The sequence below is a fragment of the Cucurbita pepo genome, chromosome 10, assembly GCF_057944985.1.
Source record: "Cucurbita pepo subsp. pepo isolate OVF chromosome 10, ASM5794498v1, whole genome shotgun sequence".
Classification (NCBI taxonomy): Eukaryota; Viridiplantae; Streptophyta; class Magnoliopsida; order Cucurbitales; family Cucurbitaceae; genus Cucurbita; species Cucurbita pepo.
In genome coordinates, this window is record NC_141807.1 from 299,871 (window position 1) to 324,175 (window position 24,305).

The 24,305-nt window shown below is 38.2% G+C and overlaps 7 protein-coding genes across 16 annotated transcripts; 2 read left to right on the plus strand and 5 right to left on the minus strand.

Moving 5' to 3' along the window:
- The first annotated feature begins 48 nt into the window (after positions 1–48).
- On the plus strand, positions 49–2,158 carry LOC111804116 (monolignol oxidoreductase AtBBE-like 15). Its single transcript, XM_023688812.2, has one exon. The coding sequence runs from the start codon at positions 405–407 to the stop codon at positions 2,061–2,063; it is 1,659 nt and encodes a 552-aa protein (XP_023544580.1). The 5' UTR covers positions 49–404; the 3' UTR covers positions 2,064–2,158.
- A 701-nt stretch (positions 2,159–2,859) lies between these two features.
- On the minus strand, positions 2,860–5,469 carry LOC111804121 (dihydroceramide fatty acyl 2-hydroxylase FAH1). 2 transcript variants are annotated; one of them, XM_023688819.2, is made up of 7 exons: positions 5,082–5,469; positions 4,292–4,357; positions 4,095–4,187; positions 3,759–3,955; positions 3,572–3,677; positions 3,214–3,360; positions 2,860–3,142 (listed from the first exon to the last, which is right to left on the minus strand). In XM_023688819.2, exons 2-7 carry the CDS (start codon positions 4,340–4,342, stop codon positions 3,023–3,025), a joined length of 714 nt encoding a protein of 237 aa, XP_023544587.1. In that variant the 5' UTR covers positions 4,343–4,357; positions 5,082–5,469; the 3' UTR covers positions 2,860–3,022. The 2 variants fall into 2 exon arrangements, with proteins under 2 accessions (XP_023544587.1, XP_023544588.1); XM_023688820.2 differs by lacking the exon at positions 5,082–5,469 and adding an exon at positions 4,948–5,074.
- Positions 5,470–5,733: 264 nt separating this feature from the next.
- Positions 5,734–7,574, minus strand: LOC111803652 (uncharacterized). Its single transcript, XM_023688162.2, has one exon. It carries the CDS (start codon positions 7,420–7,422, stop codon positions 6,265–6,267), a length of 1,158 nt encoding a protein of 385 aa, XP_023543930.1. The 5' UTR covers positions 7,423–7,574; the 3' UTR covers positions 5,734–6,264.
- A 985-nt stretch (positions 7,575–8,559) lies between these two features.
- Positions 8,560–9,513, plus strand: LOC111803173 (putative germin-like protein 2-1). Its single transcript, XM_087127363.1, has 2 exons — positions 8,560–8,735; positions 8,814–9,513. Exons 1-2 carry the CDS (start codon positions 8,570–8,572, stop codon positions 9,347–9,349), a joined length of 702 nt encoding a protein of 233 aa, XP_086983489.1. The 5' UTR covers positions 8,560–8,569; the 3' UTR covers positions 9,350–9,513.
- Positions 9,514–9,893: 380 nt separating this feature from the next.
- On the minus strand, positions 9,894–12,242 carry LOC111803174 (putative germin-like protein 2-3). Of its 2 annotated transcripts, none has more exons than XM_023687464.2 (2): positions 12,102–12,242; positions 9,894–10,597 (listed from the first exon to the last, which is right to left on the minus strand). In XM_023687464.2, coding segments are annotated over exons 1-2 (537 nt in total). In that variant the 5' UTR covers positions 12,103–12,242; the 3' UTR covers positions 9,894–10,061. The 2 variants fall into 2 exon arrangements, with proteins under 2 accessions (XP_023543232.1, XP_023543231.1); XM_023687463.2 differs by lacking the exon at positions 12,102–12,242 and adding an exon at positions 10,710–11,173.
- HERK2 (hercules receptor kinase 2) lies at positions 11,818–16,341 on the minus strand. 2 transcript variants are annotated; one of them, XM_087127470.1, is made up of 3 exons: positions 16,201–16,341; positions 12,102–15,646; positions 11,818–11,931 (listed from the first exon to the last, which is right to left on the minus strand). In XM_087127470.1, the coding sequence occupies exon 2, from the start codon at positions 14,651–14,653 to the stop codon at positions 12,122–12,124; it is 2,532 nt and encodes an 843-aa protein (XP_086983596.1). In that variant the 5' UTR covers positions 14,654–15,646; positions 16,201–16,341; the 3' UTR covers positions 11,818–11,931; positions 12,102–12,121. The 2 variants fall into 2 exon arrangements, with proteins under 2 accessions (XP_086983596.1, XP_086983595.1); XM_087127469.1 differs by having other exon boundaries at positions 11,921–15,646.
- Positions 16,036–23,729, minus strand: LOC111803171 (WPP domain-associated protein). 7 transcript variants are annotated; one of them, XM_087127465.1, is made up of 9 exons: positions 23,468–23,729; positions 20,671–23,052; positions 19,388–19,514; positions 18,723–18,824; positions 18,397–18,464; positions 18,090–18,191; positions 17,929–17,979; positions 16,804–16,903; positions 16,036–16,415 (listed from the first exon to the last, which is right to left on the minus strand). In XM_087127465.1, the coding sequence occupies exons 2-5, from the start codon at positions 23,025–23,027 to the stop codon at positions 18,402–18,404; spliced, it is 2,649 nt and encodes an 882-aa protein (XP_086983591.1). In that variant the 5' UTR covers positions 23,028–23,052; positions 23,468–23,729; the 3' UTR covers positions 16,036–16,415; positions 16,804–16,903; positions 17,929–17,979; positions 18,090–18,191; positions 18,397–18,401. The 7 variants fall into 7 exon arrangements, with proteins under 7 accessions (XP_086983591.1, XP_086983593.1, XP_086983590.1 ...); XM_087127467.1 differs by lacking the exon at positions 17,929–17,979 and having other exon boundaries at positions 16,804–16,901; XM_087127464.1 differs by having other exon boundaries at positions 16,804–17,979.
- Positions 23,730–24,305: the final 576 nt, after the last annotated feature.

Genomic DNA, 24,305 nt, shown 5'->3' on the forward strand with positions numbered 1-24,305 from the left:
CACTCAACGTCATCTTCATATGGCAGTTTAAGGATCTGGTCCCTGTTTTCAGACTTTATTGTGTACAACTGCCTCAGTATCCCGTATTTCAAACTACAGTTTCATACTCGACACAAATAAAAGGTCTGTCACTTTCATTTCTTGCTTCACGTTTGAACAGACACAAGGCGGCAGATGTTTCTTAAAGACATGGATTACATCAGTCTTGCTTTCTTCTTGAGGCATATGTAGCGTGCAAGGATCCGAACAGACCTCATGACGTTTGTATTAGCTCAACTTTGCGTTTGATACCACTTTCATAGCCAAAGCTTGAAACTTCCCCTATATATTGGTTTGAGAAACCACTGATTCTTGGCATTCCACAGACATCAAGGTACTAATTGAGCCTTTTGTTGTTAGCAGCCATGAGGGTGTTGTTTATAAATCCCAAGTACAAATCCTTTGTGTCTTCTCTGTTTCTTGTCTTTCTGCTTTCATCTTCTACTTGGGTTGCTTCAGCTTCTCTTCAGGAGAGTTTCCTTCAATGTCTCAATGAGAATTCTCAATTCTCTGTCCCTTACTCAACTTTTTGTGCTCCGAACAATGCTACGTTTAATACTCTTCTGCAGTCAACTGCTCAGAATCTGAGGTACTTGGAGGCTTCAGTGCCAAAGCCTCTGTTCATCTTCACCCCATTGCTTGATTCCAATGTCCAAGCAGCTGTTATCTGCTCAAAACAGCTAAAAATTCACCTCAGAGTTCGTAGTGGAGGCCATGACTATGAGGGCCTCTCTTATGTGTCTCAAATTGAGTCACCTTTCATAATTCTTGATCTCGCCAAACTCCGATCTGTCAAAGTCGATATTGACAGTAATAGCGCTTGGGTTCAAGCCGGGGCGACGATTGGAGAAGTTTATTACAGAATTGCTGAGAAAAGTAAAGTTCATGGCTTCCCAGCTGGCCTTTGCACAAGCTTGGGTGTTGGAGGTCATATAACAGGAGGTGCTTATGGTTCTATGATGCGAAAATATGGCCTCGGCGCTGACAACGTCGTCGATGCTCGGATTGTTGATGCAAATGGGAGAATTCTTGACAGAGAAGCCATGGGAGAGGACCTGTTTTGGGCAATAAGAGGAGGGGGAGGAGGGAGCTTTGGAATCATTCTGTGGTGGAAGCTAAATTTGGTACCTGTTCCATCAATTGTGACTGTTTTTACTGTTGCAAAGACATTAGAACAAGACGGTACAAAAATACTGTACAAATGGCAACAGGTTGCTGATAAGCTAGATGAAGATTTGTTCATCAGAGTCATTATAAATGTGGCTGCTAATACTGATAAACAGGGTCAGAAAACTGTGAGCACAGCTTACAACGCCCAGTTCTTGGGGAATGCAAATAGACTCCTCAAGATTATGGGAGAGAGCTTTCCTGAATTGGGTTTGACAAGAAAAGACTGCATAGAAACAAGTTGGATCAAATCAGTTCTTTACATTGCTGGTTATCCAAGTGGAACTCCACCAGAAGTGCTTCTCCAAGGAAAATCCACTTTCAAGAACTTCTTCAAAGCCAAATCAGATTTCGTGAGAGACCCCATTCCAGAAACAGGTCTTGAAGGGCTCTGGAAAAGGTTGTATGAAGAAGAAAGCCCATTGATGATATGGAATCCTTATGGTGGAATGATGGCCAAAATCTCAGAGACTCAGATCCCATTTCCTCACAGAAGAGGAGTCCTTTTCAAGATTCAGTACCTAACTACATGGCAAAAGGAAGGAAATGAAGACAGACACCTGCAATGGATCAAGAAGCTTTACAATTACATGGCACCTTATGTTTCTCAGCTTCCAAGAGAAGCATATGTGAATTACAGAGATCTTGATTTGGGAATCAACGAAAAGAACAGCAACACGAGCTACATCGAGGCGATCGGATGGGGAACTCGGTATTTCAAGCAAAACTTTGGGAGATTGCTGAGAGTTAAGACTAAGGTTGATCCTGATAACTTCTTCAGACATGAACAGAGCATTCCACCTATTCCAACTTCTGAAAGTTTAAGGTTTGGATATTCCGAAAGGGGGTTTGATTAGAGTTATTTGATGTGTTTACTTTTTACCTTACCTTTAAAAGTTTGTAACTTGCTTGGGCCGTAAATGCAATAAGATACTGATAAATCTATTATGAAGTGATGCAGTGAATGAATGAGCCTTCGGATTTTTCTCCTAAGAAACAAATGAATTCAAACCAGAACAATGAAAAGATTTTCAGCTTAAGATGGTTTTAGAAGTCAAATAATATCTCAGTCCCAACGTCATCCCAATGCTACAGAGTGGCTGAGATCTTATATCGAAAGATTTCTTCTTAGAAAGGAGGTTTGGAGTCGTCACCGATCATTTTCGGGTATCAAAAGTTGTTAAATAAAACAAAAACTAGGCTCGAGAATCGATTTTGCATTCCTTGGCAGTAGCACTAGCATTGGTGCCAGAGGAGAAATTGTAACAGCTCAAGCTTATCCCTAGTAGGTATTGTCTACTTTGACCCATGACGTATTGGCGCCAGCCTCACGGTTTTGTAAAGAGGTTTCCACGTTCTTATAAGAAATGTTTTGTTCTACTCTCCCACCAATATGGATTCTCACATAAATCAGCCACCAGTTTCTTATTTCTCTCCTTTCAGCTTCTTCGTTTTGGACTCTCAGATTTAGTGTTTTTTCTTCTTTTAAAAGTGTCTGTTTCTGCATGAAAACAGATGACACAGACAGCATAGCAGCTTCACAATTTACAAATGCAAATACACAATTCTCATTCAAGTATAGCTCCATAGTTGATGAACATGAAAACAGCTTACCTCATCTGATAACCAGAAGGAAGAAAGAAGAATAGAGTATTCAAGAAAGGCGGGCGATATGCAGGCGCTACCCTGTCGCCCAAAATATATATATATATATAACGGTTGTCAAAGCATGAACTTAACGCTTAATGTACAAAAAAGAAGAACAAACCCCATACAAAAATCTAGTGATGAGATAATATTTGTGCAGCCAACATCTTCATTTGTTTTCCTGAATGGGTTTAGTAGAAGGATATGTTCCAAATGCTCTGTCCCACAATGGAGAAGTGATACCAAATCCTTGGCTTTGAATCCTGAAGTGGTGGTTCAAGTGATATCTCTGTCCAACGCATAACAATCATAAGAAATCATTCCTTCTGACTCAAAAACGTGGAAAAGCCAAGACATTACCTTCAAATTTTGAGACAATCCTGAGGTTGGCTTTCCATGATGCAGGTAATAATGAGTTACGTCGTACATTACATATCCCAACAAACCACCTCCGAACAAAGCAGGAGCTACTGCTGGAGTCGATGTAAGTCTAATCACGACCCACAACTGACACACACAAATCACAAACACAGCTTCATAAGATTACATACTTAGATTGCACAAAATTACACAGATTATTTAATTGATCATGCCAAGTGTTGAGGCCAGTGGTCAATCATTATCCAGTTCCAATCCTTAAGGTTCCTCTTTTAAATTATATGACAATGTAGATCACTCAACCAGACGGCATATAGAGGTGACCATTTTTGGAACTTACCGGCACACTTAAGATAGCTGTTGCAGCTGGTGGGAAGACGAGTCTGAGTCCGTCCATTGGATGCTTGTGATGACAACCATGAAGTAGATAATGCAGAGTGTTTCCCCTGAAACAGATTGTGACATCATTACTGTCCTTGAACTCACCATTCATCTGTGTGTGTGTGAGTGAAAGAGAGAGAGAGTACCAATAGCTTCTTGTTTCCATGTGGAAAAGAAAGCGGTGCAATGTGTACTCAAGCAAAGACCAGATGAAAACCCCACCAGCCAAACATGAAGCCACATCTGAAGGAGTAAGGCCCCTTGACAAAGACACAGAAACCAACCAGGAAATCACTGGCAGCCAAACAAGTGGAATCACCCACCATACTGTGCGCGTCAACATCTGTTAATGAAACAAGAATTTAAAGGCAAACCTCCCATTACTCATTTCAGGAAAGTCATATATCAACTATCACATCTATCTATGCACACTAACTTCAGGTTGTGTGATATCATATAATTAGAAAGAATCTAAGTAAAACCTCCAAAAAATCATTTCCAAAGAACCGAGGGCCCTCCTTGCTAACAATTGGCTGGTGAACCCATTTATTGTAAGCTTCTCCAAGATGGCCAACCTGCAAAAATTTCATTAGTTAGAACCGTTTGAAGAAGACTAATGACAGTGAAGCTTATAGGAAATAACAGTGTATGCATTGAGGAGAAAAGGGAGGAGGCTAACCTGGAAAACGAGAGGCTTGTTTAAATCTACAGTAAAAGTCTTTGAAGCCATCTTGGAATCTTCTTACTATAAGAAAATAACCCTCCTTTGTTAATCTACAGTAAAACTAACATAATGGAACAATGAACAACTTCAACATTTCGCCTCCCGTCTTTACCTCTTGCTCATGGATTAGACTACTGAATAGAATTACTTTAACTTGCCTTAAAGTTTTTCACCAAACTCTTTAAAACATGCATGCTTGTTAAAAGAATAGGACTTTTATGTGATGTGACAAGTTCTGTTAAAGGCAGAATTATATTTCTCAAACGTGATGCTCCAGGCAACGCACCCTCACCATTTAACTTGCCAAATCATGATCATTAGATTTTCATCAATGGCAGATCATTCAAATCACTTCTCAAATCCAAAAGACTATAATTTCATTTTCTAGTCATAATCTTGGAAACTGAGAGAAATATCGTTCAAAGAAAAGAATAATTCAGTGTTGAACCTAAGAACATAAACCAAAAGATTTATGAATTAAAGGACGAGAAGTAGATAGAGAATACCCAGAAGAGGATTAATCCAAAAGAGAACAAATGAAAACATAGCATCCCAATTAGCAGAACATTACAGAGTTAAGTACATTGGGAAAATAGAATATACTCACTTACGAGTTTCAAGAGCAATACCCAGAAGAGAATTAAATAAACAAACCGAGATATTCCCTTTTCGACCCGCATTAACTCCATTTAAGAAACAGAGAAGAAATTGCAGGTAGCATAACCAGATTCTCCCGGATACCAACCTTTTTGGCAGAATGCAAGGGAGACGGAGAAACCCAAGAGAAGGATAGTAGAAAGGGTTCCACGAGATGACTTCGGCCTTCTATAATAATGCCCTCCTCCAGCCCTATCACGAGATCTTAAGGAGCTTTAAGAGCGAAAGGTAAAAAGACCCGTGAAAGAAAGAAAAGGAAAGAAAGCCTAAGATTTGAGAACACAAATTGGGGGCTTTATATTAGAACGGGAGGTTCAAAAGCACCCACTCCTTTGGAATCGAAATCTTAGCTCAGCCTCACAAATTCACAATGCCAGCATTTTCCCGTTTTCCCATGAACGTCAAAAATCCAAAACCAAAAATGGGTCCTTTCAAAATGAGTCAAGACTTGAACTTTTACGCTACGCCCGTCTTGAGATGGATGTGTCCACTCTAACCCACTTTTTTGTTCGGCCCCAACCTCCAACCCATCACATAAAGACTGAAGCTGGATCATCTTAGAAAGCATATATAAATGTGGGGAATATAAAATAAGGAAGAAGGTAATGGGGGTGATGATGTTAAACACCTCCTTCAAATCATTATGGTCTTGTGGAGGTGTGGCTTAAACACTATCATTCCTCAAATCACTATTTTAAATTGCATCTTTTAATTCTAAACTTTATATTTGCTTTGACTTTATAACCTATGTTGCGTAAAAATTCAATATAGACATGTTATTATATTATTAGGAAAGATTTGATATGCAATTATATGAAAAGGCATTTCAATTTCATTTATGCTTTATAAAGTACATAAAAAAGATAGTTTTGTTATGGCAACAAAAAGAATTGAAATGAGTTGAGGGTGGTCAAAGAATGAGGTTACAGATGGAATATCATCAAATTGGAGCACAAACAAACAAGCTACCTTTCCTGAGACCGATCGTCCAAATGGAATAATTCAATAAAATAGAATGAGGTCAGCAATATAAATGAGAAGTAAATATGAACACTAGTTGGGTTCTCAGAATTAATTGAAGTGTGGTGTTATCTACATCTATGTATAAGTAAGAAAGTGTTAAATATTGTTTGGAACAATAAGTTCAGTATGAATGCAAACGTGCCCATTCTAAGATATGCTCCCATCATCATCACTATCACCATTCACCATCAAACCATCAATTTTTTGAAGAAAAAGAGGAAATAATCATTAGTGGACTACCCTTTACTTTACCCAAATTTCTGTTTCTGGTTCAGAATTTTGATGAGTTTGAGCATGAAACACCCAGAAACTGTAAGAACAAGTGCCAGAAATCGGCCACCACAAAGCCCCAAAAGGATCATTATGATCACAAATTCACGATCCAAACTCCTATTCCTCTCTTGTTCTCCTTGTTCTTCTTGTTCTTCTTGTTCTTCAGGCTTCCACACTTGCCAATCCTCTTCATCTTCTTTCTCGCAGCTCCATTCTGTGCCTTGTTCGCTTCTCATGATCATGTTGCCCGTTTCTTGTTTCGTTTTGTTCTTCTCGCTCTTGTTGCTTTTCAATCTCTTCCCACTTCGTAGCTTCTTCGGTATCAACTTATTTATGATTTTGGTTCTCAGCTTCGCGCTCCTGCTTCTCTGATTCTTCCCCACCTGGAATTGCCCCTGCTGCTCCTCCTCATTCTCCTCTTCCACTTCCAAATCCAAACAACAACCCAATCCCTTTTCCCAATTTCGAAATCGCTCGTGTTGCAAACCTGATTGTTCCTTCTCGGAATTGGATTCCACGATTTGGATTTCGTTATTGGAGACAGAGTTCATGGACGGATCCTCTTCTTCTCCTCCACGAACAATCAATCCGCCTCGGCGGCGGAAGAACCGATTTCGGATCGAAGAGGGATCGAAGAAAGGAGCCGCGAATTTCCCAAAAAAGTAGAGGAGAAACAACAGGAAAGCGGAGAGAGTAATTCCGAGAACGAGATTTTTAGTACTCAAAACCAGAATCACCACAACAAACATCTTTGCCGCCGCAACGAACAGCGAAGAGGTATAGATTGAATGGGCAGCATGGGCATTGGCATTGGCATTAGCATTCGATCGGCCACAGAGCACACTGAATTCCACATGAGCCGGCATGGAGTCCTGCTGGAGAGCATGGAGTGAGTGTGGAGCGGCGGGGGAAGTATGAGGGGTGAGGGAGGGAGAGGGAGGCGGGGCGTGGAGAGGGCAGTGTTCGTGGTTGGTCGTATTGAAGGAGCGTCTCCTGATTCGGTGGCGATTCCTGACGAAGAGATCGACGACGGAGGTGGGGAATCCGGTTTGGAGGACGAGGGAGGGAGGCTGGAGATCGGAGACAATCCGGGAGATTGGATTGGCCTTGGCGTTCTTCCATGGAAGACCCATGCTCCGCTTCAACACTTGATTAGAAACACAGACACACAAACAGAGAGGGAAGAAGAGAGGTTTAAAGAGAGTGGGTTTTAATACAAAACCAATAAATATATAAATATAAATATAAATATAATCAAAATAAAAATGGAGGGGACAACGCGTGACCCTTCCAAAAGCCCACCCAAAATTATTGTTTTTTTTTTTTTTTTTCTTTTCTTTTCTTTTCAACAAAAAAATACAAATAAAATAAATAAATCCCCCAACAACTCTGTTAAGATAATGTGTCATTATTATGTAATAAATGAAACTCAAAGGATTGAAATTAAAATGAAAATTCTAACTTTATCTCTAAATTTTCAAAATTTTATATAATTTACAAAGCTAAACTAAAATTTTTAATAAAAAAAACAAGCTATTAATTAAATAAAGTAATCAAATAATAATAGAGGCATAATTACATATATATATATATATATATATAAATAAATAAATATTATTGTAATTATATTTTAGATGTGCAGAAATTAAATATGTATGCATAAAGAAAAAAGTAACGTTAATAAATGAAACCCAGCCTATGATTTTATTATTTTAGAATAAAAATGAGTTATTGCTGAAAATTAGGGAAGTAAAAAGTAAAAGGCCCAGGCCCAGGCCCAAGCCCAAGCCCAATTATTTGTTGTAAAAATGAATTTGAAGGATTCTAATTAATTATGTCCCCCACCAAATGCTTCAAATGCTTAAATAATTCCCTCTCATATGCATCTTAAACTTCAGACATGGCGGCCAGCAGACATACATATATGCATCTGTTCCCATCTTATAGCCATTTGTGAGCTAATAATTAAAAAAAAAAAAATTAAAAAAATGTGTAATGCAATAATATATTAATTAGACGTTTTAATATAATGCTAACCTTATATTATTATGTATATTTTTGTTCAAGGCATGATTATTTTGGTTATGGATTCATATAACCTAACTATTAGAACTGAATTGACCATACAACAACTGAGCTTTTATAGGTTGAGCCAAAATTGGAGGTTTCCATTTGGTGAGCCGGCTGCGCCTTATCCCTAATCCAGAACATTAATTTAATCAAATATTTATAATACTCAAACAGGATTACAAATTTGAATTTACCTATAAAGTCAGCTCCATGGCGTCCCCTGTTTCTTCATTCCACAGACTTGACTTGAAAACAAATATGGCTTCTGCTCAGCTCCTTCTCCTTGTGCCACTTCTTCTTCTCACTTCTTGTGTTGTTATGGCCTCTGATCCAAGCCCTCTTCAAGATTTCTGCGTTGCGGATGCCAATAGTACAGGTACTCTTCATATTGTGTTCTTAATCTTGGATTTTTGGTTAATGGGGTTGGTTGGTGTGTAACTCATGATTTTGGCAGTGAAAGTGAACGGCGTGGTGTGCAAGGACCCTAAGCTTGTGGCTGCGGATGATTTCTTCTTCAGTGGGCTTAACAAAGCAGCCAACACGTCCACCCCAGTGGGCTCTCGAGTGACGGCTGTCAATGTGGTGCAAATCCCTGGCCTCAACACGCTCGGCATCTCCTTGGCTCGTGTCGACTATGCTCCCTGGGGGATCAACCCGCCCCACACGCACCCGCGCGCCACCGAGATTCTCACCGTCCTCGAAGGCACACTCCTCGTCGGCTTCGTCACCTCCAACACCGAGAATCGTCTCTTCACCAAAGTGCTTTACAAGGGCGATGTGTTTGTTTTTCCGGTGGGTCTCATTCACTTCCAACAGAACATCGGGTACGGACCCGCCGTGGCTCTCGCCGCTCTCAGCAGCCAGAACCCGGGCGTCATCACCATTGCAAATGCAGTGTTTGGGTCTAACCCTGATATTCCGGCCAACATTCTGGCTAAAGCCTTCCAGGTTGAGGAGGCCACCATCACCAAGATTCAGTCCAAATTTTAAGCCCACTTCTTTAATGTTAAGCTGTGTTGTGTGCGTCCAATGTCAAATAGGCCCATTGTGTTGAGTTTCAATAATCATTGTGTTTTTAATTATTATTTTCGTTTGAGAGTGTTGTTTTGTTTGGTCCCCATATTTTGTTCAATAAAAACTGATTGATTATTCTATGCTTTACTATTATTCATTTTTTGAGCTTGTTTAATATGTTCTTAGAAAGGACCATACAACTCATTACAAGTAGTATAAAATATTTTGGTTTTATTAAATATTACTTTAATATTGTTGAACTCACCAAAAAAAAATTAAAAAAATCTAAATTTCTTAATTAAATTAATCTATCACGGCTCACATTAAAATAATATATAAAGCAGTTTAACCGAATTAGAGATGTCCATAGCGTGGGATGGAAATGGAGAAGCTTTCTTGTCTCAGTGTACTCCTACCTATTTCAATCTTCCTCTCTTCGAATTTTTTTTTAAAATTATTCATTAAAAGAATTATTTTAATGATATGTCCTAAAGATTCAACCAATTGTTAGCACACAATGGAAAGTAAAAGATGCACTCCCATTCAAATCAATAAAAAAAAATTGCAGCTGATAATCAAACAAATTAAGGACTCCTCACAAAATGAATACAAACAGAAACACACATCCAAGAAAATAAAAATTCAAAGATTTGTTCACAATCAGGAGAACTCAAAACATAAAAGTTGTTTAGAACTTGGCTTGAATTCCAGCGATAATGGGTTTATGAGTTTGGAAAGCCTTTGCAAGAACATCAGTTGGGATGTCAGGATTGGAGCCAAACACAGCATTAGCAATGGTAATAACCCCGGGGTTTTGGCTACTGAGCGCAGCGATAGCAACAGCGTGTCCGTGTCCGATGTTCTGCTGGAAGTGAATGAGACCAATGGGAAAAACAAACACATCACCCTTCTGAAGCACCTTGGTGAAGAGACGATTCTCGGTGTTGGAGGTGACAAAGCCGACGAGGAGAGTTCCTTCCAGGACAGTCAAGATCTCGGTGGCACGCGGGTGAGTGTGTGGCGGGTTGATGCCCCTCGGCGCATAGTCGACACGTGCCAAAGAGATGCCAAGAGTGTTGAGCCCAGGGATTTGAACCACATTCACAGCGCTCACTCGAGATCCCACTGGATTTGATGTGTTCCCTACTTTGTTGAGTCCACTAAAGAAGAAATCATCAGCCGTCACAGCTTTGGGATCTTTACACACACCTCCATTCACTTTCACTGCAAAAGCATAACCAAAAAACTAAGTTAAAATAACCTTTGAAAGCTACCCAGCTAAGCTAAGCCATCGAGTAAGAGGTTAGATGTTTGAAAGAATTACTTATCTACTTACCCATACTATTTGGATCTGCAACGCAAAAGTCTTGAAGAGGACTGGGATCCGATGCGAAAACAGCGACGACACAGGTTGCAATGAGAAGTTCCAAAATGATAGCTTTGGATGCCATGGCCAATGAAGCAATAAGGGAGAAGGATATATAATATATAGGTGGGCTTGCAGAAGAGAATTAAAGAGTTTGTGAAATGAGAATCCAAAAGGCTTCCTTTTATAGACAGAATATGGATGAAGGAAAGGTTGATGAATTTGAAGGAGTCTAATTTGGCCGTCCCACCATGTATGTTTGAAATGGTAAAATAAATCCTCTCCTCATATTCATTTTGAGATTCAGACATGGCGGCACTAGATATATATATATATACTTTAATGTTCTTAAGCTACGAAAAATTCTTCAGCCTCCCTTCCATTATTTAATAAAGCTTTCTGAATGATGTATAAAACGACATGTAGTCACCGCGCACCCAACATTCTATGATCTTTGTGGGGTACCCTACAACATGTTATTTTGTTGTACTGTTGAGCTTTTATTTGGAAAGGGAAATATATTTCACATGTAAAAGTGTTCTTCTTTTCTATGACTTTTTCTGTACACTGCAGGCCCTGAAGGCTAAGTTCATAAAAACATTGATTCAACAAGAAAATCTAAAGAAAGCTCAGAGATAATGGGAACTTGTTCCATAATTAATCTTTCTTGTACAGTAAACCAATGGTAACTTACAGGGCTGGCTGGTTTGATCCTAAGAGGTACTGAGATGGTGCTCTGTTTTGGTTTTTTTGTTTGGAAATGCAGGTAATTTCAAACCAGGAGGCTTGTCATTGCATCAGAGCAATGGCTAGGATGCTCAAAAGGCTTCAGAGGAGTTGATCAAAGAGGCTTTGTCTAAGAAGAGCTACGATGATATCTCCTGCACTGTTGTTACCTTCCACTGAACATCACCACGGCTCTTTAGATTTTCAGAGGAGTTCATGAAACGGCCATTGATGCTCAGAACAGCTTGGTTTTGACTCTAACATCTCTGGCTAATCACTTTCTTCTTAAAATGTGAAGAACAACTACTTGATATAAGCAGCAAAACTGTACTTCAAATCACTTTCTAGATGATAGCAGACTCAACAAAATAAATGATATTTGGAGGAAACTGAGCAGAATTTGAAAGATGTTTATGAAGAAATGCAACGACGATTAGCAGAAGACACCCATTGCAAGCAGAGAAGCCTATCGTGTATGACAAATTACATTTTGAGCAATACAATAATGCAGATATCAGTAGAGAGCTACAAGGAAGCAGGAAAATCTAAGATTCATACTGCTATAGTGGAAGAACAAATCCGAAAGAATATGACAAAGAAATAAAGATTTAATTGAATATAGGCAGTTGGCCTTACTAGTTATGTGACCAAATCCATTAGGATAAGTGATCAGTTGGAGTTGAAGCTTTCAAGGTGGAGCTTTCTTCTTCCCGATCAACTTCTACCCTCTGTTCCTCAGCTTGGGCTCCTTCTGAGTTTACTGTGCAAGAACTTTGAGCATCATTGGTGCGGATCCAAGCATCATGGAGTTGCAGAGCAAATTCTAGGTGCCATAGAACTTCCCCCATTGTTGGACGAATCTTGCCTTCATCAGCAAGGCATTTTTCTGCTATCTCTCCAAATGTTTTAAGAGACTCAGGGCAATACTTGTCTTGGAGATGTGAGTCTATGATAGTGTGCAGCAACTTTTTGCGCTGCCATTTCATTGCCCATTCTGCAAGATTTATCTGATCCTTGGGCAAAGTTGGGTTTATAACAGCTCGTGCACAAACAACTTCTAACAATACCACACCAAAAGAATAGACATCAGATTTTTCACTCAACTGCTGGCGCCTGAAATACTCTGGATCGAGGTAGCCAAAGCTGCCCTTAACTGCAGTACTAACATGGGTATGATCCAAAGCAGGACCTGTTTTTGAAAGACCAAAATCAGACATTTTTGCAACAAAGTTCTCATCCAAGAGTATGTTGGTCGTCTTCACATCTCTGTGGATTATTCCTCTCTCAGCTCCTGTGTGAAGGTAATGGAGTCCCCTGGCTGCACCAATGCACACTTCCAATCGCTGCTTCCATGTCAAAGGTGGGAGATCACTCCCAAAGAGATGGCTTCTTAAAGTGCCATTCGCCATGTATTCGTAAACCAAGATCATTTCCTTTTGCTCGTCGCAAAAGCCGATCATGGAGACCAGATGCCTATGCCTAAGTTTAGAAAGCATTTCAATTTCGGTCTCGAACTCGGCAAGTCCCTGCTGAGACTGCGGGTTTGCTCTCTTGATCGCCACAAGAGTACCATCATCAATCTCCCCTCTGTAGACCTTACCAAAACCGCCAACTCCGATCATCAGAGCTTCATCAAAGTTATCTGTTGCTGCAAGAATCTCTGCTAATGTAAACCATTTGCCAACTCTGGTAGATGGCAAGGTCCCAAATACACTTTGGCCTCCCCCCAAGGTGCTGGTGACAGTGGCCCCATGACTGGATCCTGCTCTCCACTTAGAAGAGTTCTTCTTAGTAAAATTCCTCCTCCGGTGTCTGCAGAAATAGATGGTGAGAATGACAATAACAGCAAGGAAAACAACAGATGCCAAACCTGCTCCAATGCCTATCCAAAGAATTTGAGATTTCGAGTTTCCCATGGACTCTTCCAAGGCATTAAACCTGTCAATGAACGCAAGATTCCCATTTTGACTCAGCTTAAATATTTCCAGACCATTCAAGAGAGCATCTGTTCCGGCAGCACCTGCAGCCGTATCAGGACCTAGTTGAATCCAAAGGGTGTTGATTTTGGACGATATTGGTTCAAGAAAATCCACATGATATGCTCTGTTCATCCCCCCCGCTCGTACAAACACATCAAAACTCTCAACTGCAGTTCGATTGTTTATATAAATTTTAAAAACCCTCTCTCTTGCCTTGTCATACAGCAGCTCACAGAAATGTAATCTAATCAAATATTCGAAACCAGGATGAACTTCAAATTTCCACGACATGTTGAATCTTTTCTCGAGCACTTCAGTCTCGGACATCGTTCTGGCTGTTTCATACACAGGGAGAGGAGCTACAATGGAGTCATTCATGGAAGCATACGTTACATTAGAACTGTTATGTATCTCCGACCCAGCATCTGCTGTAATCATATAACTCGAGTCCACTTCCCACATTCTCCAAAGATTTGAATCTTGAGTGTGCTTGATCACCGAACCTCCAACATTCAATCTGTACATAGTTTCAGCTCCCCTTTCACTCACATTCAAACTAACAGCACTTCCACCCACCTTATCAATCGAACCTGCAAAAAGCTCATTCACCAGGGGGACGATTTCAATAGCATTAATGAACCCAAATGATCCTCCAGAAGGGGAGAACTCAAGAACAAATGCTTCTGAATTGACAGAAATAATGAACTCTTTAATCAAAGAGAATGAACTTGAATTGACCCCAGAACGCTGAAACTCCATATTCTTATATGCAATCTCATTGGGAACGCTGAACTCTGAAACCAGTCTAAGACCATTTGCTGAGACAGAAAATGATGACTCGTTCACATTGAAGTTCTCAAAAGGAAAGGGGCAGAAATGGAGGCGAACCAAATGATTACCCCAAACGCCTTTAAAAGTATAGTTCAGGGAATTAGTAAATATCCGAGCAGTTTTGTACAGCGGCTCAAAGACTGAATCGCCTTTTAAAGTGTCAGTGGAGGCATTGACATTAGCACCAAGATTACCCACGGAAAAGTTCACTTCAGAAGTCAGGTCGCCAATCCATTTCCGCCCATCAGCAGTTTCGTTTGAGCTTGAGCCACAGTTGATGAAAAGAGAATTGGTTTTGGCGTCTCCAGTTAGTAGATACTCAGAAATTATCAGAAGTAGTAGAGGAATCAAGAATTTCCGGATTTGAAACTTCCCCATCTTCCCCAATAAACGAAATCTGGTCTTATAAGCTCTTTCAATATGAAGAAAGAAAATACCAACTATGATTCAGCCAACACTCATGAACAAACAGGAATCATAAACCCATCAAAACCCATTCAGTAATTGAGTGTCCCAACTCCAATAGTAACTTCAACTGCAAGAATATTGTATTACCTCTAAGACATAGGAATCATCCTTCATTTCTTACCAACAGCCTCAGCTAACTGGCAGATCTGAACAACAAGAACTCGGAGGGGAAGGGTCTCAAACAGGATACAGAAACCAAAATAAACAGAGAAGGAAAAAAAAAACAAACAAACCCCCACACGAAAATCAAGGAAGGAGCATTGAAGTGGGTTTTCTCTCCAACAAAAAAGAGAGAATTTAGAACATGGGTGGTTGTTGCTGGAAACAGATAGAAGGGTCGATACGATATTGCTTCGTTGCCATATCTTCTTCCTCACCAAAGAGCCAAAAGATCTGACACCATTGAAACGCACGCACGAAATACAAATTCCCGGAAAAGTAATGTGTGAAGTAACCGAAATGCAAAGTTTTGACTGTCTTGTTTCTCTCTCACAAAAAGCTTTACTTTATGGCGTTGTGTCTTGGTATGGAGGAGGCAGGTTTTGGGTTGCCAGAGATGGGGCTCCATTCCATTATTTGCGAGGTGGGTCACATGCTTGTGTCTGGAGGAAGATGAGCAAAGCAATTATTCTTGCGGCATTTTCTCAAAAACTACCATTCTCTTCCCACTTAAAGCCATAAAATAAAGGCCTTTTTTTTGCTTATCTTTTGCCATTCCGTACCACATGGTACCTCTAATTGTCCTCACTCTTCACTTACCTTCAAAATCCAGTCTTGATTTTATATCCAGCCATTGCCTTCCACTTTGCTGTCACTTCTCATTTCTACCACTACATTTGAAGTTCTTTTCCGCTTCATTCTTGGCCTCGTATGAATATGGATGAATCGAGGTCATAACTCATTCTACAAAATGAGAGTAAAGATTGATTCAAAAATATTTATACTTTTCTTGGCTGAGACTATTTTCAGCGAATATTATATTATAGAGTCAAAAATTAAATCAAAATAGTGCATCGGCCACTTTTCTCTTAAAAAAAGGTTAATATTTTGGCTCATAGTGTTGATAGCAGGACTATGCATATTCCAATAGAGTAGTTGATGGGAACTTAAGTTAGCTCATACATTTATAAATGATTTTTTTTTTTTAGGGATATTTAGTTCCTAAACTTTTAAAAAGCTTTTCCTAAGTCTTGAAAGTTCATTTTGTATCTCATAGATTGATGAGCTTTAAAATGTCTAATATAATCTTAAACTTTCAATTTTAGTTCTAATAGGTACTGACATATTAAAAAAAACTTAAAAATAATTTTATATTAAATATAACCCTAAACTTTCAATTATTTAGTATGAATTTTTAAAAATATCTTATTGTTGAATATTTTATGCCAAGCAAAATCACACCCGCAAGGTGTCACATTTTAATATAGTACTATGAGTGTTAAGTATTGGCTTTTGACCTTTAATTTTTCTTAGCCGGGTGTGTTCTTTTCATTAGCGTACTAGCTCCAGATAAGTGGTCGAAGCTTGTTGCAATAGGCGTTGTGTTGGCTCGTTGTCTTTCTTTTTTCTCTTCAATTCTTTTTTTTGCATCACTTGGGCTCTTCAAATCTTGACTACTAATCACATTTTTTTTCTCAACCATTCCTCTGATTGAACTTCAAATGCTCAAAATCTACACACACACAAAAAAAAAAAAAAAAAAAAAAAAAAACATGAAAGTCAAATAACATCTCAAAACTAACAATAACTAAGGTATAAGAATAGTTCACTACATGCGCTATCAGGAATAGATACTAAAATAAGAGAATGGTGACACCCATTAAATAAAATATTGAATTTTTTTTAGTACAATGATAGATTTTAAGCATAGATGTTTAAAAAAAAGCCAATCATGATAAAATAAACAGCCCCCTTTCCACCAACAGACAAATTAGTATAATTTTTTAAAGAGTCAACACATTTTTATATTCAAGCTGGACCCAATCCCATACACATGGCTTTACTTACTTTATTTCCATGATCGTTTTAATAATTAGATTTTGAATCCAAAAGAGGTTTACCTCGAATTCAGCAAAGCAAAGCCCTTGTTTGTTTCCATACAACGTTCCAAATCTCCAGATCAACTTCACTTCTCTCTCTCGTTCCCGTCTCCAACAAACTCTTGCATACATACAGAAATTGTCATCCAATCAAAAATACATAATGTCTAGACACCGACTGGAGGTCGGTGCTACCAGAACGAACTAATAAGATAAAAACATAGGCTGAGGCTGCAATATTCCAAGAGATCAAAGAGTGAAATATGGTGGACAAATACAACTTTCGTAAATTTCGTTAAAAAAATAATTAATCACTAGAAACAAACCACATCAAAGAGAAAGTCAGTGGAATTTCATATGCAAGTATTAATCACGAATGGACAAAAGAATGCAAATCAGCTATGAAATGGAAGTGTCCCAAAAATGGGACAGTTCTGGCAATCGGTGGCCCTTCACTTGGCTAGACTTCTCCATCACAATCAAAGCTCCCTCCATACACAGATGCCCCAACATTTAAACAAAAGAATACCAAGTCTTGTCGGATCCATCCACATTTTATATAGAAAACCCCGACTTTTTTCCCTTCATTATTCAGATTCGATTTGATATGCCAACAACTATTGATTATTTTACAATTCCATTATTGTGTTTAAGATTAGTTCTGAAAAAGGGAAAGGAACAGGGGAGGTTATTAAAAGCCTAAACCCAAACTTGTCTCCACAGCATGATTTTGACTCACAAACAACACCTACAGGCATTAAGCTAAAGAAACAATGAAATCACCGACACTGTCCCTAACTTAACAACTTGCAGATTCCAAATTGATCACAAAACTCCATTCGTATAAGTGGCCAACTCTCTAGTCTATGATTAACTTTCTCCATCTAGTGAAGGAGACAGATGAAGTGTTCTAATTCATGAATTTCGACCCCAATCATAGCCATATGTTGAAAAAAGAACATGAATGTTCTATGTATTGACTATTCTTTTATTTGATTTACTGGATGAAAGAACCTTTACAACAAAGGAAAGAGAGAAAAGAGAACTATGACAGACACTAAACATCTAACAAAAAGAACCCTAAGGGTTAAACTGAAAAGGAGGAGCCTACAAGCCCCGTGACAAAAAGATTGGCTTATTTTATACCTACAAAAATCGTGTTCTCCAATCTATATTGCTGTTGTGTTAATCCCATTTCTGCCCATAGATTTTCTCAGGTTAACGTCCGATGAGATTGGGACTGGTAACTGAAGTTTTGAGAGCATGGGTTTTTTTGCCTCCACGCAGCTAGTTAACTATCTACTTACAGTTGTTCCTCCCTTTCTGGAGGCGATGTATAGCTTAGAAATAATGTGTTTCCAGAAATCCTGCATTGCAAAACATGCAGCAGGGAACTCACAGCCTTTTACCTGTCCAATGAAAACAAACCGAAAAGAAACGGTATGATGATTGTTTCCCAGAAACCCCAATATGCACAATAATCTATTGTATTTATCATCTTCCAAATGAAATTCATTCAAAGTTGCATCTCAATTACAAGGTACTGCATCGCTAGAAACTCAATAAATAGGGTAGAAATGGATTAGGATGTGTCTATTTGATTATAGATGTTACCTCTGTCAAAAAGCTTCCGTCATATCTCCACTCAATTCTCTTTTTACAAGCTTCATGATCTTAACAATCTATAATCGAAAAGAAAATCAAAGTACAAATTATTGACAAATTTAAGACATTAGCGAATATAGTTATATATACACACACACACTTAATCACAGAAGATCCATAGCTTATTTTACTCCAAGCTTGTGCAAGTTAGATAGCCAAAAGAACCCCAAAGTAATTGTGGTAATGTGAAAAAAAATGTATTTAAGGATCAAGCTTAACAGGGGCGTATGCAAGAATAAAGAAATCAACTAAAAATTGAAGGACATGCAACTTACTCCAGGATAATGTTTCAATATTGGTGAATAACGATCAAGCTCAATGTGCATATTTCCAAGAAGTCTTAAAAGAGCAGCAACCTCATCCCCCAAAAGATCGACCTGAAACAGAAAAGCAAACCAATAGCTGTAAGCCTGTAACAGACGTAGTGAGAGAATAACAAGAGAACAAACACCATATCCAGAGAAAATGAAGATCCAATACGTAAACCAGAAACAGCAGAATTTCAGAACAACAGCTTAGTAATAATGAGGCTTCTTCTAGACGTCTTTCAAGCAACCAAAACATTTGGACGTTCCTTTAGCTTTAAATTTATTAAGCATGCATTCCTTTCTTTTAATTAATTGTGGAGAACTTAGAACTATTACATTAAAAATAATAATAGGTTCTTAAAACTCTTGGAAATAATATCTTAGAAGCCTGAATCATTTATTGAGAAAATGGGTTTCAAACATAAAATTAATAGGAATATTAACTCTCAGAGTTAATCAAATGGTAATACTACTCTAATTTCTAAAGAACGGAAGAACCAGAAAATCATTGTAAAAAAGTAGACATAAATCGTGCATCACAACTGGCGGCATGTATAAGTTCCATAAGCGAAAATTCAATATCAGAAAATAGAACAAACAAATTGGTTCACTTGGAAAATCTGCTTTAGTACCTCAGCTTCAGCCTTTTGAAGGTCAGAACACCTCTTCTCAAGCTTCTGCTTGTAGAGCAATCCTTCCCTTTTCACCGTAGAGGCTTTCTGGATAAGTGACTTTGTCTCAGAACTCAATCTTTCCAACCTGAAAGCAAAACAACATATTAATGGCTTCGGAGCATAAATTTTAGCACGGAACATTTAAACCAAAAAAATATACAGGGCTAATTAAGAAGAGTAACAAGGACTAGTAATTTTTATTCATTTATGAGGCAAAATAAGAGGTTAAGCATTCCAGTGAATGGACAATTAAATGGAGAGGTAGTAAGGAAATGGCAGAAGCTAGGGGAAGAAAGAAATCATATCGGGATCAGTCTAGCTCATGCTCATGCTTATAAAGAACGAATATTGATCTAAAAACTTAAAGAAACGAGCTTCTTAACAAGTTTCTCATTTAATCAAAACATGGAGTAACAAGAATCTTGACAATGTTATTTGGTTTGATTAAAACGTGGAGCGATCAATCATCAACTGATTTAGCTTATATGAGCAGCTTTTTTAGCGATAACAAAATAAGGCTGTGAATAATTTCATATTGGTTAAGGACCTTTAGGCTCTCATCACAAAGTATCAAAAGGAAGAAAAAGAACCAAACTCCATCGTGTTTTTCAATTCAAGATAATAAACATAAAAAAAGAAAGCATTCCTGAAAAAAGTGATGATATTCTACACCAGGTCTAAAAGAATCAGTTACTTCATGTATGTGATTAAAAAGAAGTTACTTAGTACGTGAATATGAAGGTAAAATCTCAATATGAGAAGGAATGATAATGGGTCTAATGCCAAAAGAAGACAAATGTATAGTCGAGAACTTCAAAAACATTTTGAAATAAAGTTAGGTGTCTTAATAATAAACTTGGGGGCATGGTGTGCTACAACTCCACCTCGATATCCAATCCTTCCTCATAGACTCCTGTCAGAAGGGCATAATTAATCGAGGAAAATGTGGTATGTTAACAGAAAAACTGCAATCCAGCCATGACACAAACTGACATGGTATTTACATCCCACAAAGAAACAACCTACTAAAGTAACCCCATCTCCCACCTCCGGGCCACATGAGCAGGGGTAACTAAGGTAAGATCAGAAGACATGGTCTTAGCTTCCCGCTAGAAGCATAAGCATCAAGCATAGCCATGCCAGTGACAAAGAATAAATTGAATACACAATTTTGAAGATTACCAATAATCCAAGTTGCAACAACAATATCAGAACAAACTATCAAAGTATATGTCAAGTACCTTCCATTGTTCCTTGAAATATAGTCAATCACTCTATGTTCAAAATCAAAAACTTCTTTTAATAATTCCTGGACAACAAAAATTACTGATTCCATCTGCTTTCTAGATTCCTTTTCTTTCTCCTCAACCAATAACTTAGTCTTCTTATTCTCTGACACCATGGCAGCAAGCATCCTCCTCTCCTCATCAACCTTGCTAAATTCTGCCATTGCTTGCTCAAAGTTCTGTTTTGATTCACATGTTTCCACCTCAAGTAATCCAACTTTTTGTATGGCCTCTGTCAATTTAAGCTTTGTAATATTGAGCTCTTCATGACTTTTCAAAATCATTATTTCCTGCCTATTGGTCTGATCCTTCAATGAGCCAACCTCTTCATAAGCTAAAGCCAGCTTCTCTCTCTCTTTCTCTAATACAAAAGTTATTTCTTGCACAAGCTGTTCTTTTTCTTTTAATGATGCTCTAAATGATATCAGTTCTGCTTCTAACATCTCTTTTTCGGAAACCTCTACTCTTAATGCCTCTCCAGAATGTAACATCTCCTTTTCTAGGGACAGTCGAGTACTCATCTCTTCCATATATCTGTTGTTCAAGCTAGTCATTTTCTCCTCAGCTTCTTTCAAGGATTCTTGTAAAACCACTCCTAGAAGACCCTGCATAGTGATGGATTCCTCATCCAAATGTTCATTTTCCGACGTACTAGCAAGCTCACCAACGAAAGATGCTCCTTCAAAGATAGTTTCATAAACTCCCTGCATGATATCATATCTCCAAGCTGACTCCTCAGTGGCACATCTGACTTGGTCCATCATGTCCCTTAAAAAGCATTTAAATATATCCTGACAAATTGAGGCTTCAAATTGTGCATCCTGCATCTCACATTTATTTTTTTCGATCGTAGTCAATGACTCAGAAACTAAAAGAGAATATTGAGACATTTTCTCAGCATGGCTTGAAACTTGAGAAGACAAACACTTAACCTCCTTTTTCTTTTCTCCAAGCAAGTCCTTAAGGTGGTGATTTTCTGAAATAAGCGACTCCAGTCTATTCCTCATTGTGCCTAGGCTCTCATCATTAGCACTAGACGACCGTAGCTTCTCATTTTCCAAAAGAAGGTCATCTAATTTTAGAATAATGTCAGGGATTTTTCTCCTTAGTATGTCAAACTCTTTATCCTTCTTTAACAAAGATGACTTCTCTCTTTCTTTCAGAAGTACTCTCTTGAGAATGAAATTTTCTTCGGTAATTTCATGTACTTGGGACTCATGGTTTCTACTCATTTTTGTCATCACAGTGTTAAAATGATTAATTAATTCATCTTTTTTCATATGATTCAGACGACTAGGATCCACATTCTCAGGAAGGTTCGTCTTGGACATTTCATGTTTGCCATTTCCTTCCCAATGCAAAGTCGACGGATTCATATGACTACTTAATAACTTCCGGTGAGAATGATCAGAATCCATGGAACTACAAGAAATCAAATGTCCAACTTCAGAAGGACATAGTGATTTTGAAATTTTATCTAATTCTTGACGTAAACTTGAGATTTCTTTCATCTTTTCAGCTGATATCTTTCTTTCATTACTCAAAATTTTAGCATTTTGGTCCCACAATTTCTCCTCAAACTCTTGTTGGATACTCCAGATATAATTTCTGATCACCATGCCTTCAATATCTGCTAGGTACTCCTGCTCAACTTGCCACTGACCAAAAGATGCTTTTGACAATTGAACTATATCTTCCACCTGATTATAGAAAGTATCTAAATTATCTTGAAGATCATCAACTATTTTTCCAACATCAATATATCTACAAGATGCTTTTTCTTGTAGTATACCACTCAATCCAAGTCCAACCAACTCAGAGCCTGAATTGATCTTTCTACTTGAATTGCAACCTCTTATTCCATCAATTTCTTTCTTTAGTTTCTTGAAGTTTTCCTTAGCTGTGTTCCTTAGACTGCACATCGATTCTCTCATTTCATCGTGCTCAAAGAAAGCACCACAGATGCTGTCAATCCTGTCACATTCTGTACTTTTTAGCTTACACAACCTCAATGGAGACGTCATAAACTTAGTCTTCTCAGAATCCAAGAGGTAAGAATGCATTATTTCCTTCAATTCAGACACCTCCAATTCTTTCTGAGTGATTTTCTCATGCGCCTCCTGAGAAACTGCATTTACCATACCTTTGATGACAGAGTCACTTACCATCCTTGAAATGGTCAACCGGTCATTAATGTCTTGCCAATACGAGTCAAAATCCTCGAGGAAGTCATCACCCAGATTATCATCTTGTTTATCACTTCCGGTTAGCTGCATGTTACCGTTATCCTCCAAAGTCGCATTAGCGTCCATATCGTTGTATACTTGCAATGGTATCCTGATGAGGAAAACAAGAAAACTCATGCGTTATTGAGCTAAACCAAAATGCAATGAACACGGTCGAACGGGAAGGGAATGAACCATATCGTAGAAGAGTCCCAACCTGATCACTGGGAAGATGAATGAACGCGAAACTAAACTCTACTCTTGTAATGACATCGAACTTTCAGAAAGGAGGAAAAGGGGTGAATGGTATGATACTAAAATGGCTTTCCTCATCAACATTGGCCAAAATTTCAAACATCCCTTTCCCGAATACTTCATTGGCAACTGAGCAAGTGCTCGATAACCAAGAGGTAGCAACAACAATTCAAGTCGAACCGTCTACGTCTCTCCAACTCGAGCACAGAAAACTACTCCAAATACCAAAAAAAGCTAAAACACCGAAAAAGAAATATACATTTGGTACTTACTGTTGAAGCAGAGCAGAAGTGAAGTGGTGGAGAAATAAACGGTGAACAGCTTCTGGAAACCTCAAGACGACAACGAAGAGAATGTTCCCGGGTCCCCCAATGGTGAACCAATAATTGGAATTGCCTTTTTCTGTTTATCAGCGAAGCTAAATTAGGGTTTTGCAGAGGAAAAACGAAAGCAAGGTGGAAGAGAGGGAATCTTTGAGCGGGAGAGGGAAAGTAGAGACAAGAACTGGGCCCTCCGAAAAGTCGGTATTTACACGATGTGCCCCATATAAACTGTAAATTAAGATTCTGGTAACTGATGTAACAGGTGTGTACACGATTCATAATTTGTTCCTATTTGGATATTTTTTATTTTTTATATTTTCCTTCCTTTTCTTTTACCGTCATCGATTAAGAAATTATTTTAATATTTTAATATTAAACTCTAATTAATTATATCGATTAATTTAAAATTTTATTAATATAATAATATCCCTACAAAAGGCCGCATAGGAAAGGCCCAAATACAGGTGGACAACATTTGTGGGCCAAGCCCAGTCCATCAAAAGGCCCAGTTTCTGGATCCACGTGGGAATCGAAATAATTCTTTATTTTATTCATTAAAAGAAAAATGTTGTGAAAATAAATAGGATGATTAATTAGTAGTTGGGCAGCAAACTACTCAGGGGCGTATCGGAGCCTTCTGGAAAAATGGAAATGAAGAACACAAATTACAAAAATAATTTAAATATGAGATAATGAATAATTAATATTTTTTGGTGTGTTGGCTAAAATATGAAATGACAGCTGGCTATAATTTATATTAAAATTATATAACTAATTAAAATATAAT